Here is a 16485-nt window from a genome sequence, read left to right on the forward strand (position 1 = left end):
GCATCGTGAGAGACGCTTTGTCTGTCTTGGAGGAGCCTCCGCTTTAGGGCTGATACCTAGCCACGGGGTACAAGACACAGCCTGGAATTGGCTATGGGAGGAAGACTGGGCAGCCCTGTGGCATCTGTTACGTTTAGAATGCTGTGGACTCTGGCATGAGCGTGGCAGTAGCAAGGCCAGGCCCCTGGGCTTGGCGGAGTGCTGCTGACAGTAATGTGCCTTTGGGCCAAAGTCTAACTCTAAAGCGTAAAGGGGGCTTTCCAGGATTTAACCCCTCTCCCAGCCTGTCAGTTACCGCAGCCCTGGGTGAGGATGTGCGTGGTCTAGCCTGCTCTTCCCAGCTGCTGGTCATGTAAGCAGTAGTCGGTTGGCTAATTTCTTAGCAGCCCTTTCTCTGGGCAACTTGAGTCAGTCACTGGCTGCTGGGAGGCTCGAATGGGCATGGGGGCGGGGGCTCTGGGCTATCCTCTTAGACTCTTCCCCTCACTCTATACTTGCCCTCCGGAGGGATGTTCACTACCCCAGGCTACAGCTTGAACAAAACCCACACTGAAAAGAAGTAGGGCCGCCCTGGGCACCGACCCACCGTCATCCGGCACCACACGCAGTGCCGCGCGGTGACACTCTGGTAGCACTTGATACTTTTGTGGCACCGGTCACACTTGACGGAGGAGTTCCCTTCCACCCACGCGTGCTGCATCACCTGTGGGAGGGAAGGGAAGGATACCAGGGAAGGCCGTGGAATTACGCCCCTGGGCCCAGGGCTACAAAGAAGTGGGCGGCGCGAGGAGCCCAGAGGGCCCTGTTTCCTCAGTGTGGAAGCTTCTTAGATGCAGAGTTCCTCCTGCCTGACCACCACTATGCTAAGCAAAATAGGTTAAAAACCGGTTCCCTTTTGCCTGTACTAGCTCTCACTCTAGCAGGCAAGCATCTAAGCAGCCGCTCGCCGGCGGTTCCTCTGTCTTGGAGAACTTGCTGGAGAGGCTTGTCCTCATGTGGGCCCTTTTCTGGGAGGCAGTGTGGTGCAGGGGAAGCCAGAGGGCTGCATTGCAGACCAAATCCGTGGGAGGCACCCATTTTGCGCATCACAGCAGGGTGACTTCTGGCCAGTTTCTGCACCTCTTTGAGTCTCTGGTCCCTCCCCTTTAGACAACAGCGTGAGCACCTCTGGATATACTGGACAAGCACATCTGGAAGGCTTCTGTGGTGCACTTCTCTGGTTCACTCACTTCCTTTCCCTTGGCCTCCTCACCTGAGGACTCTGTAGAAACCCTGGTGCCCACCCCACACTCCGAATGGATGACTCTCTGGCCGTGGGCCCCAGAGGTTTGACTTAATCTCCCCATATGATTTAAATTCCCACGAGTTAAAAGTGCCCCGGGTGCTAATAATGTAAGGTAGCCAAGAAGCAAGGAGGAGGCTAGATTACAAAGTCTAAAGCCATCAGTCAGGTCAGGGTCCCTTTCAGACCCATCTCCTGGCCATCTGGATGCATTAGCAACCTGGCTGGGAAATGCCACCAGGGTAGAGGGGGTGGTAGTGGTGGGATGGGTGGGGTGGTGGGTGGTTTTATGCATACCTTTAGCAAACATGGGAACCTCTGTACTCAGATCTCCCCCTCTCCCTCCCCTGGAATCCCAAAGAACTCAAAACTTTCCACCGTGGTGTTCTGAAGTGCAGCAGGAAGATGTGGAAAGTGGTGGGGGGGGGCGTATCTCAAAACGCCCAGCTTCAAATACTATATTAGGAACACATGAATCCATATTTGCATCGAACAAGTATAAGTGTTTTAAATTTCTTAGCAGCTACGTCGTGTGATGCTATCCACCCAGAACATTTTTACTAATTTAACTGCTCCGACACACGAAGTCACATTTTGATGTGTAGCTTCTCACATTCAGCTGCATCAGCGAGGTGGACAAAGAAGTCACTTTGTGAACCTGAATTCTACACGGTTCCTCGGGCTACGCGCCGCCGAGATTACTGCCTTCATTTTGCAGAGGGAGAAGTAGAGGTTTCCGAGACGTGAGTGACCGGCTTTGGGGTCTAAGGCCGGTGAGTAGCCACCCAGGGACCCACAACCAGTTCTTTAGACTCTAAGCTCAGGATTATCGCCCCAGCACTGTGCTGCTTTCTTCAGTCTGTCTGGGGTCTGAAGAAATGGTGAGAGACTTGGGTTGTCCCTGCAAGCTCACAAGGTTGTGGATATGCTCTACTGGGCCCTCAGCCGTGTCATACTGCTCCCTGCGTCTGATGACTAGAGAGGCCTTTGCATAGGAGGCCCACTGTGTGCTCTGGTGGAAGCCAGGCATGAACATGAGGTATATGATGGGGAGCGGGGCATGCAGTGGTTATGGGGCATGCGTATGAGGAGTGCTCTGAGGAGCCTTCCTCCCAGGAGGTCTTCCATGGGAGAGCTGTGAGACGTCCCACCTTCTAACTGTCCCTTGGCTCCCATTCCTCAGCTGTGTCGTCCCTCTGTGGCAGTGCATATGGGCTGCCTGCAGTTTTAAGGGAAATCTAGAGCCATCCAAAGGCCCAGAGAACTTTGGGGGCTTCCCCCCACTTCCTGCCACCTCATCTTGGCAACCACATGCTGAGCCATGCAAATGCCTTTGCATTTCATTCCTTCCTTTGTTTACCTTTGTTAGTGGAGTCTGTCGGGAACACTCAGACATGACCAGACCTACACTAGAGACAGACCCCATCCGCTCTGCCTCGGGGCAGCCCTAACTTCTGCTATAACTGCTGGAAAGATCTTCTTCCCTCTGCTTTTCCTCCAGTACCCACCTCAGAAAGTATCTCAGTAGAAACGTCACCATCCATCGCTTCATGTCTGAAGCTCTCCTCCACCCTGCACTGCTTTCTGACTCTGGAGCTGGTCTCTAGCTCCCTCCAGGCAGGACCTCGTCACCTTGTGAACACAGTTCCTTGCCCTTCCCTGTGATCTTCTGACCCAGCCATTTCAAACTCAGTTCAGGCCACAGTCAGGCACATCTCCATGCCTGTACGTAGGGGCCCCACTCTGCTAGAATCCTCAGCCCTCTTCCATGCCTTGTGAAGCACCCCCTGGTGAATTTATTTTTTCCTTTCAGGCCTTAACTGCACATTGCATGAGGCCCTACTGTGGTAGCACACGCATTCCATGAGGCCCTACTGTGGTAGCACACACCTCGTGGCTTCACACTATGCTCACATACCTGTCTAGCGTCATAACCTGTGCAGAATTCGAGAAGACTGGATACTATTTCTCATACCCTGTGGGTGCCCTGGTATGGTGCCTGGCATACAGTGGGCTTCAGGGAGATGCTGAATGGATCGATGGATGAGTGAGATGGCTGAAGGGTCCTTGAGGCAGAGAAGGGACTAGAGAAAGCTCTCTGAGCCCCTTCCTGCTCAGGGATCTGTGATGATGAACATGTTACCCCCCGAGGCAGCATGCAGTAAGATGAGCCAATAGGTGTCACCAACCTCACCGCTCCTTTTGGCTTTGGAGTATGTTTTCACACATCCAGGAATGCTGTTGGATACACAGCGTTGGTGGACAGCATATTTACAGTCTGGAAAAAGAAAAAAAGGACAGTTTTTACGAATGCCACCAAGGGAAAATTTACACCCCCTCCCCAGTGCACACACTGCATGCAGGAAAGGCTTGCTTCTCCTTCTGGAGTTGGCCTGGCTTAGCAGAAACCCAACACTGTGACCTGTGAGCAGTCTGTGTCTACCCCACCCCCCCACTCCACCTCTTCACACTACCTTTCTCTGATGGCAGTGACTGCACAGATGTGACCTCAGAAGAGGTGGCGAGGGACAGATGTCTCAGCATTGCATGTTGGGATGCCAGCGAGTAGACAGAAAGCCTACGGCCCCTGGGCTGACGGATGCTACTGGCCACAGCCTGAAGCATGTTGAGTAACTTGTGCCCTTTGGACACTCAGGGTTCTTTGTCAGACGCACACACAGTAGCTTTTTTTCTTTTTCTCTCTGGGGCATGGGTTTTTGCCGTAATAAGTGGGGCATTTGTGTGAAGCACCATGTACAGGGTCAGATTGGCGATTCTAAAATTTGTCATCATTGTTGTGACTGTGGTTGTGCACAAGGCAAGGGATCAAGAGATCTCAGGCTTAACAGGAATGAGGACATGTTGACGAGCTGATATTTGGGTAGGTCTGGGGCAATCGGTAGACCTGTTCTTTAGTCTGTTCACTCCTTGGTTCCAACTGGTGTCTGCTATCTGGCCATGAGGTGGCTGGCAGGGCTCAGTGTATCCACATTCTCAGGTCCGTCTGTAACCCTGTCCCCCTTGCCCCCTCCATTCCAAACACCACCTTTTCTTCTTCTTCTTCTTCTTCTTCTTCTTCTTCTTCTTCTTCTTCTTCTTCTTCTTCTTCTTCTTCTTCTTCTTCTTCTTCTTCTTCTTCTTCTTCTTCTTCCTCTTCCTCTTCCTCTTCCTCTTCCTCTTCCTCTTCCTCTTCCTCTTCCTCTTCTTCTTCTCTTCCTCTTCTTCTTCTTCTTCTTCTTCTTCTTCTTCTTCTTCTTCTCCCTCTCCCTCTCCCTCTCCCTCTCCCTCCCCTCCTCTCCTCCTTCTTCTTTCCTTCTATTTCTTTCCCTTCTCAGTCCTGGTCTACTCCCTTGTTGTGATTTTTTTTTTCGCGATTTTTTTTCTGCTTTCCCCTCTAGCTCCACAAAATGGATTACAAGACAAAATAAACACACACGTTTATTGTTCATTGCACTTCTAGAACATAAGCTATGCTCTTAACTAACTAGAAAGCTCCTCTAAACATATAAGAAGTGAACGCTGGCCAGAAACACAGTGCAACTAGCATGAGCTACCTTTAACCTGTGGAAAGGCTTTAATACTTATTTTCCAGAGGAGCAGTGACCTGTGATCCCAACAGCAGCAAATGTCTTGTCCCTCTGACTCAGCTAGCCCCAAGGCAGGGTACAGAGGCCTTGCTGTTGAAACAGGGCAGTCTCACTATCTGGGGATCAGAAGTGTCTGGACTTTGGCTGGAATGGATCCACTGAGCATGTGCAAAGCAAACGCGCCCGCCCGAGGGGAAAGGCGTCAGGATGGTTACTCACAGATGCAGCACAGGCCTTGCTTCCGAACGCCCATCAGCATGATGTGGCAGAAGTTGCAGTAAGTGGGCTTCTTGAAGTGCTTCAGGGTCCAGGCGTGCCTCCCATCCCCCTTGGAGGCCTGCAGGGATAATGATGGTGAGACCTTGAGCTGGGATCCCTGCTGGAAGCCAGAGGCTGCCCCCTAGTGCAGGTGTGGCTTTTTCTCTATGTTCTCTTCTCAAACTTGGAAGATAAGTTACTCAGATTCATTAACAAATTCTCAGTGTGTGTTTTCTAAAGTTAGCACATACAGAGGGAAAGAGCGTCTGAACAGCAGTGGGAGGGGAGCTAAAACAAGCCCTCTCCTACCTGGATGCCAGAAGTATAAATGGAAGAGCAATCTGATATGTCTGTCTTTCTGTCTGCCTGCCTATCTATCTATCTATCTATCTATCTATCTATCTATCTATCTATCATCCATCCATTGATCCATCCATTTGTCTATCCATTGATCCATTCATCATCCATCCATTCATCTATTCATCTATCTGTCCATCTGTTATCTATCAATTATCATCTATCTGTCTGTTGGTCTCTGTCTGTCTATCTATCTATCTATCTATCTACCTATCTATCTATCATCCATCCATTGATCTACCTATCCATCCATCGTCCATCCATCTATCCATTCATCTATCTATCCATCTATCAATCATTATCTATCTATCTATCTATCTATCTATCTATCTATCTATCTATCAATCATCCATCCATCCATTGATCTACCCATCCATCCATCCATCATCCATCCATCCATTTATCCATTCATCTATCTATCCATCTATCATCTATCAATCATCATCAGTCTATCTATCTATCTATCTATCTATCTATCTATCTATCTATCTATCATCTATCAATCATCCATCCATCCATTGATCTACCCATCCATCCATCCATCATCCATCCATTTATCCATTCATCTATCTATCCATCTATCATCTATCACTCATCATCAGTCTATCTATCTATCTATCTATCTATCTATCTATCTATCTATCTATCATCTATCAATCATCCATCCATCCATTGATCCATCCATCTATCCATCCATCCAACCATCTATCTATCCATCTGTCCATCTATCATCTATCAATTATCGTCTGTCTATCTGCCTGCCGATCTATCTATCTATCTATCTATCTATCTATCTATCTATCTATCACCTATCTACCTCACCTGTCTATCTTAGGAGTCTTTAATGATTACAGTTAGACTCAGCAGCATCCCTTCTTGAGGTCCAGTCTAAAGAAATAACTTTTGAGAAAACAGATGAGTGTTTCTGTGCTAGTCAGACGCAGTATTATTCCAAATAGTGAGGACCTAGAGCTGTTCTAACCATTCCCAGATCACTAAAGTTGTAGTACATCCATATAACTTAATATTGGGAGGTAATTTGTTTATCTTTTTGGCCTCAAGGACAGATGATGATAATGATAAATGTTATTCTAGTCCACTGCCTGATTCTAAGCTGTACTAAATACTGGGGGGTGGGGGATACAAAACTACTGGAGGAGCAGTTAAGTTCATTACTGGTAAACAGAGAAGAAAACAGACTCAGAGATTCTGTAACTAGGCCAGTGCCACAGCAAAGATGAGAGATGGTAGGTCTGCAGGCTCTCCACATCTTACTTCCACAAGGATCTTCCTGGACAGAAGGAAACTTCACACCTTGTCAGGAGGTCTGCTTATTCATCAACCAATCACCATTTTATCTGAGAGCACCTCCATTCTCTAAGCCGGCTAGCCCAATCCCTTGCCTTTCTCAGCTCCAAGAAGCAAATGGCTGACGGGCTCAGGTAAAGCTTCTGCTTGTGTTCTAGCACCACCGTGTGGCTTGTTTATTTCTGGCCAGGTTTTACCCCATTGCTACAATTTTACTAGGAAACAGGATGTGCAGAGAGCCCCAAGCATTCTCAGAGGTTGTATGTGTGATTGAAAATGGCAGGAGAGTCGCAGCAGCAGGCCATCCAGGAAGTTGGCTGGGCTTCCTGTAGAGGCCCGTATGTTACTTGTTCGTTAAAACCTTACTTAGCACACACTTACAATAGGCTTACGTAAGGCTTTTGATTAATATCAGTGAAATGTACAGTTTTTGTACATTTTTTTGATGTGAATTACAGTTTTATGCAAGGCTGATTTGGTGTTTGACAGGGACCCTGGAAAGGAGCTAAAGAAATACATAGATTTTGCCTGCTGCTTCCTGAAGTGTGGGCTCTTTCCATACAAGATGTTGGTGGTGCTTTGAGTTCAATACATGGAGAACAGAAGTTGGTTCCTTATGCTTACAGGGTCCCAGTTTTGTTCCCCCAAATGAGAACAAACCAAGACAACAACTGTTGCTGTTAGAACAGCAACCTCACAGAGCATCTCTTTGGATCCAGTTCCAAATAAACACTGACAACAATCTACTTTGCTTTTGGGTTCTAGTATGCGTGGCCCCTGAACAAGAGGTCATTTTGCACAGGTCTCCATGCTACTGAGTGTGGCAGATGGGCCTCTGGTTAGGTGTTTGCCCTTGGACCAGTCCTTTATCTTCCTGGACCTCTGTTTATAGTATGAAGGGGGCTAGAGTAAGAGCCACAAAGAACTCTTTTAGCCACATCACTGCAGCCCTAAGAGTCAGAATGTGTTATCAAGCCAGGCCTGATGTGCAAGCCTAGGCACTCAGGATACTGAATAAGGAGGGTCACAGGTTCACGAAGCATGGCCTGCCTGGGCTACAGAAAAAGTCTGAGGCCAGCCCGTGCAACAGAGTGAAACTTTGATGCAGAAAACAAAAAGTAAAAAAGAGACAGGGAAATGTGGACCCGAGGCAGAGTGCTTACCTAGCATGCAGGAGGCCATGGCTTCAATTCACACGGACCCCACACAGAAAACAGAATGAGTTCTCAGAACCTTGCTTATTTCTCTCCAAGGTTTCTTCTCCCTGTTCTGACTAAAGTGGGGTGCTGTGAAGTGTGGGGAATTTAGAGCTAGGTGGAAAACCCAGTCTTGTTCCTCTCATTCCGTACAGAACTCCGGCTTTCCATCTGTACAGAGTGGGATAAAAACTGCTGTCCCATCTGATTTGCTTGTTAAGCCAGAGTCCATTCACGAGAGCCCCCGGGGCAGATCACTGTTCCTCTTCTCCCCGCTTCCTTTGCCAATTCTTTGCACTTTCCTCGTTTTAAAGCGTTTAATTACACTTACTCATTGGCAGAAGCCGGTGGGCATATGTGTCATGGTGTATGGAGGTCACATGGCAAGGAAGTGAGTTCTTTTCTTCCAAAATGTGGATTCTGGGAATCGAACTCAGGTTACCAGGTTTGGTGCCAAGGGCCTTTATGTGTTGGGCACTTTGCTGACCCCTTTCCTAGTATCTTAAGACCTAACTTGATGAAAAGATGAGTTTCTCTGTGAGATTTCTATTGCACTTTGCCTGGCCAAATGTCTCTTTACAGTGAGCACAACAAAAAAAATTTCCCTTTGTAACAGAGCGGCAAAGGGTTGTCAGTGGAAAGAATAGATTTTGGGCAAGTGAAAGCGATGAGAAGAGAGAGCCAGCAGGTGGGACGGGGCTTGCCCATCAGGAAGTCTGGAGCAGACACTAGCAATGAGACAGACTCCAGAGCCATTGACTGTAGTTTACTGACTTACGGAGTCATCCATTCCCAGGAGGACCAGCAACGGGATGGTGGTCATCCCCCCATTGACCCACTCCTCTAGAGACACGAAGCCATCCTTGTTGTAGTCCATGCCTTGCAACATCTCCTTCAGTATCTGTGGGAGCCAAAGAACAATAAACGGCCTGTTTGCATCTGTTTCTGGATGCCTCTGCTCTGTTCTCTCTTCTGTCCTGTGCTGTTTTCTGAGTCACCCACTGCCCATCTTATTCAGAGTGAGTAGAGTGGCAAGGGAACAAAGCAGTGAGAGACCAGGGTTCGAGGCCCAGCTCTGCCCTGTCCTGACCTGTGGTGGCTCACCCCAGCTCTCTGTGTTCTGGGTTGCTCGTCTTAAAATGGAAATAATATTGTCTTAGCAAAGATAAGTGTTTAATCTAATATCTGGTACGTAGCATTCCCCGGGTAGTCAACATTAGCAGCTGACAATTGATAACTTTTCCATTTCAGGCTCTAGCTTCTCTGTTCTGAATTTCTAGCATAAAGTTGCCCCTGCTGATAGGTTGGGGAAACTGGCCTTCAGCGTCTTTCCTGTTGGAGAAAGGGGAGATCAAACTGTAGAGCTCTGAAGAAGCTGCTGGGAGGATGAATCTGGGGGCACCACACAGAATCACTCAACCATTCGCATCCACATGCCAGGTGTGCCTCACTGTCTCTGAGAAGACTGTGTTTGTAGAAACTCACAGGTCTGAGCTCTGTGGGATCCCACTCCAGGTACTGGGCGACATGCAGCATTTGGCTCACAATTTGATCCAACTCCTGGAAAACATCAGGAGAGAAAATATCAAAGGGAGAAAACCAAAGTAATTGTGTGTGTGTGTGTGTGTGTGTGTGTGTGTGTGTGTGTGTGTGTGTGTTTCATCAGGATAAGAACAAGACGTGGTGGGAAGATTGGCAGGGTGGATCATGAGGAAGAACCCCACAAGGGCAGCCACCTTGACTACAAAGGCCAGGGGACGTAGATGCTCACAGCAGGTCAAAGCCAGAGGCACATGGAGCACTGACTCCAAGCCCACCATTCTGTCCTCTGACCTAAAGCACTGGGAATCCTGTTTTCTCTTTTTGTAACGAATGCAAACGCAGGTGAAGACAGGCCCCATTTTGCCATTCTTATCACTTCCTGTCTATTACCACACCTTAGCAGCTTGGGTTCTGTCTGTCTGTCTGTCTGTCTGCCTCTGCAGTCAGGTTCACATCCCGTGTTGGTCCTTGCTCAAGCACTATGACTTAGATTTATTTCATATCTTCTCTTTCCTTTGCATTTCAGTCAATCCTGAGCCTAGAACTTGGGGAATGGAAGTGTATGCATATGGTTTATTTACCTGATGGATTACCCCTTTGGTACCAAGGCCTGTCTCTACCTAAAACCTTAAAGATGTGTCTGGTGTTAGTGAGTCAGTGCATTCGGGCTCCATGGGAACACATTGTGCTGGGAAGTATCCGGTGTCAGTTAGCGTCTTACGTATGGATACAACCTAAGATGTTCATAGGGCGATTGTCCTAGGAGATTGTGTGGGAGACTGAAGGAAGTTTGGAAAAGTTTAGAAAGTGTATTTCCTTCATGTCGAATTCAGGGTTAAGCCAAACAAGCCATGTCTCAACAGCTATTTGTCTTTTTAAGATATATTTAATTGTGGTGTGTATGTGTGTGTATGTGTGTGTGTGCACGAGTGCGTGCATGCATGCATGCATGCATGTATGTGTGTGTGTGCACGTGTGCGTGCATGCATGCATGCATGTATATATGTGTGTGTTCATGTGCATGTGTGCATGTGTATATGTGTGTGTGTGCATGTGTGTGTGTGCATGTGTGTGTGTGTATGCATGTGTGTGTGTGTGTGTGTGTATGTGTGTGTGTGTGTGCATGTGTGTTGCACATTAGAGTGCAGATTCCTGCAGAGGCCAGAAAAGAGCATCAGATCTCTTAGAGCAATAGTCACAAGTGATTGTCAGCCACCCAATGTCAGTGCTGGGAACTGAACTTGGGTCCTCTGTAAGAGCAGTAGTGTTCACCCTTAACTCCCGAGTCGTCTCTGAAGACCCTGACACCGAGATACCTGTCTCTGTCTCTGTCTCTCTCTCTCCCCTCTCTCCCTGTCCCTCTCTTCTCCTCTTCCATCTCATGTTGGACTTGAAACTTGTGATTCTCTTGCCTCAGCCTCTTGCCTGCAAGAAATACTACTTTACTCAAAGGGAAACAGTAGCCCAGAGCAAAACTACAGGCTTGGCAGCGGCTGAGCACGACAAAGGGAGTGGAAAAATCTGTGAGTCCATTGGGGTTCAGGATTCTACAAGATATTGTGACTTAGAAACTGAAAGTTAGACTCCATTGTGGGTTGTACAAGCAGAAGCAGAGTGGTCTGGCTTCAGGAAGAAGTGGGTCCCCAGTGTCTACCCTGGCCAGGCCACGCCTGATCATGTAAAGCGATGGATGCTATGTTTCAATAATAATGTCAGCTGACACTCGTCTAACAAACATGGGTATTTAAAACATCCTAATGAGAACTAAGGAGGTTTTATCTGGGTGTGACAGAATGTTTAAGCAGCAAAGGTTATGTAGTTTTGTGTTTCTCTTGTGAGCTGTGGAAGGCAGCAGGAAGCTGAGGGTTACAGGGGAGGGACAGTGGGAGGACAGCCCATTCTGATTCTCTCCTGAGTTGGGGAAGGAGGGGATACCAGTGTACCGTGTGATGTCTGACAAACCGAAGCCTGGGATGCTGGCAGGAAGCCCTGGCCAGCTCATTCCCAGCAGTAGGACAGCTATTGTGGGGGAGTGGCCTCTTTGTCACAAAGTGTTCACAAAGAAGCTGGAAGCCACCAGCCAGGGATTCCAGGTGTGATGTTGAGTCAGAGACCTCTTTGGAAACTTGTTTCAGTCCACTAACATCATCTTTAAGATATATTCTGGATTGAACCAGTTTCCACCTGCAGTCCCGCTGTCCTGTGCAGGATCACCATTGTTCTGTGTCCTGATTACTTCCTTAGGTCTCTGTCTGATATGCCTCTTACAGTCTACTTGACGTAGTCTCCAGAGCGATCCTTGAGACGTGCCAATACATTGCTTTTTATTTCTTCTTTAGCGAGCCCGGTTTCCACTTAATCCTACAGCATCCTGGGCACGCTTCACGATCTTTGCACACAGTATTTTCTACCTAGAGGGCTCTTTCCCTAGATAGCCCCGTCTCCAAGTCTCTGTCTAACGTCCCTTCCCCAGGGAGACCTTCCTTGACCACACTTCTGAAAGCTGCGACTCCCTCTGGTGTTTCCTACTTCATTTTTCTTCTCGGTAAACATCTACCCAATATGAGTGTATGTGTATATATTTTCCTTATACTGTATGGTTTTATTTTTGCGATGCTAAAATTGATTTGAAGTCTCGGGCTAGGCAAATACTGTATCACAGAGCTTTACTTCTAATTGCACCAAGCCCCTTCTATTTTGAGAGAGGTTCTAATGACTCTCTTGCCCCAGCTTCCTGATGATGGGTGTGCACTACCACTCCCCAACCTACAGCCATCTGTAGTGTTGCCTAGACTACAGTGAAAGGAAATGGAACTTTGTTATTTGGCTGTAGAGTAGTAGAGGGCTTGATGGAAACCCTCCGTAAATGCTGGTGTTCTGAGAGAGTGCTTGTTCTGTCAAAGACCACACCCCAGAGCACTGCAGCAGTGCTGGGGAGACCAGTGAGGGCACTAGGGTAGAGAGCATTGGCGTGGTTCACTGGCCTAGTAGACTTATTTCCTCTGTCCGTCTGTCCCTTATGCTTCCCTCCCTCCCTCCCTCCCTCCTTCCCTCCCTCCTTCCCTCCGTCTCTCCCTTCTCTCTTTTCTTCCTTTTCTTTCTCTGGTTTCAGTCAGCCAAACACACTCCAGTCTCAGACCTGCCTGTTTATAATAACCCTTGGCAGTCGTCACGACCACAAGGCCTGGTTTCAGGGGCTTCCTTTTTCTTGGACTTTTCTCTCATCTTTCTCTCCCTCCCTGGTCCTGTTCTTGCCTCTTCCTGAAGGGGCGAGGTGACGGTAAAGGGTTTAGAACAGATAGGAAACAGTCTCCTAAACTCGGATAGATAGTAAGGCAGTTAACCTCCTTTCTGCTGGCCTGGCCTTGTTGCTTCTCTGCCCCACGCCTCCTGATTCCTGGGTTTCAACAGGAAATTTTAAGGGAAGTCTGTAGATGGCGAAGTTATATTTGAGAAAAATAGTAAAATGTCTCCCTATCCCGAGATAGTTCCAGGTTTCTGGGTCCAGAAGAAGGAAAATGGAGTCTACGCTCCATCTGACTCTTTGGGAAGCACTCATGGTCTTTGGGGCTCCACTCGTGGTCTGCATCCCTTAGCCAGGATGCTGCAGCTCCTGTGTGGACGGAACTGGGGGGTTTGGATGTCTCCTTCACTGTCCCTTGTTCTTCCCACTCGTTTTCAGATCCCAGGACTGTGTTGAAAGTGGAAGCTTACCGCTTGGTCCAGGAGCTCATTTTCATCCGAATCATAGAGACGAAACATGACTGCAAGAAACACTCAGATTAGTCCGAGGTCCTCCAGGAGCCAGTGTGGCTGACACTCTGCTACGCCCGTTTTTAGCCCAGATCCAGGCAGCTCTGGGGCATAAGCTATTACAGCCAGCTTACTCTCTGAGATTCAGTACATGACTTCCTTAAGGAAGAGGTGAAGCTAGGGAGAAGAATGAGGCCCCCTGGGCTTTCGGGGCTTCCTGTGCAGCGACTCTGTGGCAGATGAGACCCAGGTAACAAACGAGACACCCCGGAGAGCATGAGACCCAGGTCACAAACGAGACACCCCGGAGAGCATGAGACCCAGGTCACAAACGAGACAGCCCGGAGAGCATGAGACCCAGATCACAAACGAGACACCCCAGAGAGCATGCATATCTTTCCGCACCACCTGGACACAGTTCGAAACCCATGCCCAGCAGCTGGTCTGGCCAGGGCAGCACCGGGATTACAGCGAGGCCTTTGCCCTCACTGCACCTGACTGCCGAGCTGGGCATGCTAGAATCTTAGTGACCGCTGCCACTTCTGCGATGTCAAAGGAGTTAGCTCTCTTCTGGGTTCACTTTATTTATTTATTTATTTATTTATTTATTTATTTATTTATTTATTTATTTATGTTTTTTGGTTTTTTTTTTTCGGAGCTGGGGACCGAACCCAGGGCCTTGCGCTTCCTAGGCAAGCGCTCTACCCCTGAGCTAAATCCCCAACCCCCACTTTATTTGTAAGATGGAAACTGTAGTCTTATTCATTTCTATGAGCGTGAGCATAAGAATTAATGTTTACAGCTGGAGATGTATAGAAAGCATTCAACAGATTGTTTCTTTTCTTTCATCGGTGAACATTTGCATATGACATTCCCTGGGTGGCAGGCACTGCTGTATGCACCCGGTCATAATTACCTAGTAATAATAATCACCTTAGGAATGGCGACCTGAGGTTGTTGCTGCTGATGGAGCTACAGGGCACTCAAAATGTTAGTTTTTGAATTGTCCTTTATCCCAAATGCTGGGGGACAGGAGCACTTCAGATCTGGGATATTTTTTGATTAGGGATATATACTCCGATATTTTGGGGGACATTACCTGGGTCTACATGCAATATTATAGTTTTCATGTCTTACATGCATAGCCTCCAGGAAATTCTATGGAATATTTTTAGTGCATCCCACTTAGACTGCAATCCAACCCAGGAGCTCAGATGAGAAATTCTCCACATACGCCACGGAGCCTCGGAAGTTCGGGGTTTTGGAGTGAGGGTCAATATGCTAATTGGAAATATCTTGTGAGCTTCAGGGAGGCAAAGCAGACAAGGAAGGTCTGGGAAGGAGTGGGACTAAAGGCTAAGTGTGCACTGACAGGGACATTTACCCAAAAGGTCTCCACGTGTGTGATCTCAAAAGCCAGCAGGGCAGGCAGCAAGATAAACACTTCCTCCCTTTCACCCCCATTCTTCACGGTGCTCACAATCGGGTTCTCTTATGTGCACCTCCTACTGGCTACATCCTGGGTCTAGCTCAGTACAGGCCTCTTGGTCATACTATGCTTCTCTCGTACAATTGTCCTTCAGAGGTTTTAAATTCCCTGCTCATTGTATCTCCTCATCCCCCTCCCCCATGGTATGTACCTGAGTAGCATTTAAATTTTTTTTAAAAGTTCTCTCTGGTTCCTCAGAATATTCTGGTCAGGGGCACATAGTGCATGGCCGAGTGACATAGAGAACGTTGAAGCGAACACACTAATTTCATTCCAGGACATGTTCTGGTTCAAGTGACCCAGGTTCAGACATGCTCCTTCCCATATACGTAAAGTGAGATAACCATGTCTGCCTCCCAGGGTTATTATGAGACTAACACTGAGAAGGTGGATTCAAAATGCTTAGCAAGTAAATGTCTAGTGTCCAGCCGATGGGAGGGTATCGTATTGTCACGTATCGACAATAGGTGGAATCTCAGGGATGACTTCCAAAAGGCCACAAGCCTAGTTCTCAAACTCGAGACACTTAACTTGCTTTCCATCATTACAATGAGAGAATGACTTAGACTGATAGAGAAAAAACAAACAAACAAACAAACAAACAAAAAACCAACCCCAAACCAACAGAAATGCTGACTAAGTGACCTTATTTCACATCAAAGGTTGTAAGGGAAAATATTGGCTGACGATGGAGAGGGAACTAAAACCTCAAAGTCACCGAAGAGATGTAAGGAATGGTGAATGACAAGGGGCTTGGCTGGAAAGTGATCTGGACAGCGAAAATTTATAAGTAAATGTGACTGTTGGCTGAGTGTTCCCTAATGCCGCCACATCATTGTATTTGAGCAGGGTGGCAAGCATAACCTCAGAAATATACACCGAACTATTTCTAGACGGAACCACAGGGTCCTAGACTCTGCTTTGAAGCAATCAGAGGCCAAGGTGGGAGGGGACGCCCAGAACAAGCGTGACCAACACCAGTTAGTGTGACTAGTGGGAGATGGGGGGGAGGCTCGCAGCTCTCATCCACCTCTGAGATTTTTCAATATTAAAAAGAGAAGGGGCTGGGGATTTAGCTCAGTGGTAGAGCGCTTGCCTAGGAAGCGCAAGGCCCTGGGTTCGGTCCCCAGCTCCGGAAAAAAAGAACCAAAAAAAAAAAAAAAAGGCGCAAGGCCCTGGGTTCGGTCCCCAGCTCCGAAAAAAAAAAAAAAAAAAAAAAAAAAAAAAAGAAAGACAGAAAAATTTTCCTTTCTCTTTGAAAAAGTCACTTGGAGCATCACTGATGTGAAGGATCTGACACGTCCCCCTTGGCACTCGCCGACAAACGCAATGCTGAAGACTCAAAGCCCTCCTCACGGTTGGAAATAATTTGATATTTCACTTTTAACTTTAGCCAGAAAAAAAGAAAGAAATTTGCTGCGCTCCCACCGAATTAGCACTTGAGACGTGCATGGTGAACGCCCCGCAGCCTACGGGAGAGTTTACGTTCAGTTAATGAGCAAACTGTCGTTTGGTTTTGGCAGAGCTCACCTTTGGCACGCTTCTCTTGGTAATGCTATTTGTTGACTAGTCCTATTAGCTGAATTTTAACTTTTGCTACAGAAGCTATTTCTTTCCTGCTACTTAAGTTTGCCAAGAGGCAAATACAAGATGGGCTATGGCAAGGTCCTTTCGTTTGCCCTCAAAAGCATGCTGGTGGCTCTAGAGACCAGG

The 16485-nt window shown here is 47.7% G+C and overlaps 1 protein-coding gene across 2 annotated transcripts in view; it reads right to left on the reverse strand.

The window, feature by feature from the left end:
* Window positions 1-16485, reverse strand: part of Dgkg (diacylglycerol kinase gamma) — a 155211-nt gene that overhangs the window by 106829 nt on the left and 31897 nt on the right. Inside the window, exons 6-11 of one of the 2 annotated variants that reach the window (XM_032900014.1) lie at window positions 13245-13294; window positions 9474-9548; window positions 8767-8889; window positions 5089-5206; window positions 3472-3560; window positions 587-703 (exon numbers count right to left, since the gene is read on the reverse strand). In XM_032900014.1, coding sequence (XP_032755905.1) covers window positions 587-703; window positions 3472-3560; window positions 5089-5206; window positions 8767-8889; window positions 9474-9548; window positions 13245-13294 — 572 coding nt within the window. The remainder of the gene's footprint in view (window positions 1-586; window positions 704-3471; window positions 3561-5088; window positions 5207-8766; window positions 8890-9473; window positions 9549-13244; window positions 13295-16485) is intronic. The other variant, XM_032900015.1, reaches the window with a different exon arrangement.

The sequence above is a fragment of the Rattus rattus genome, chromosome 4, assembly GCF_011064425.1.
Source record: "Rattus rattus isolate New Zealand chromosome 4, Rrattus_CSIRO_v1, whole genome shotgun sequence".
NCBI classification, from domain to species: domain Eukaryota; kingdom Metazoa; phylum Chordata; class Mammalia; order Rodentia; family Muridae; genus Rattus; species Rattus rattus.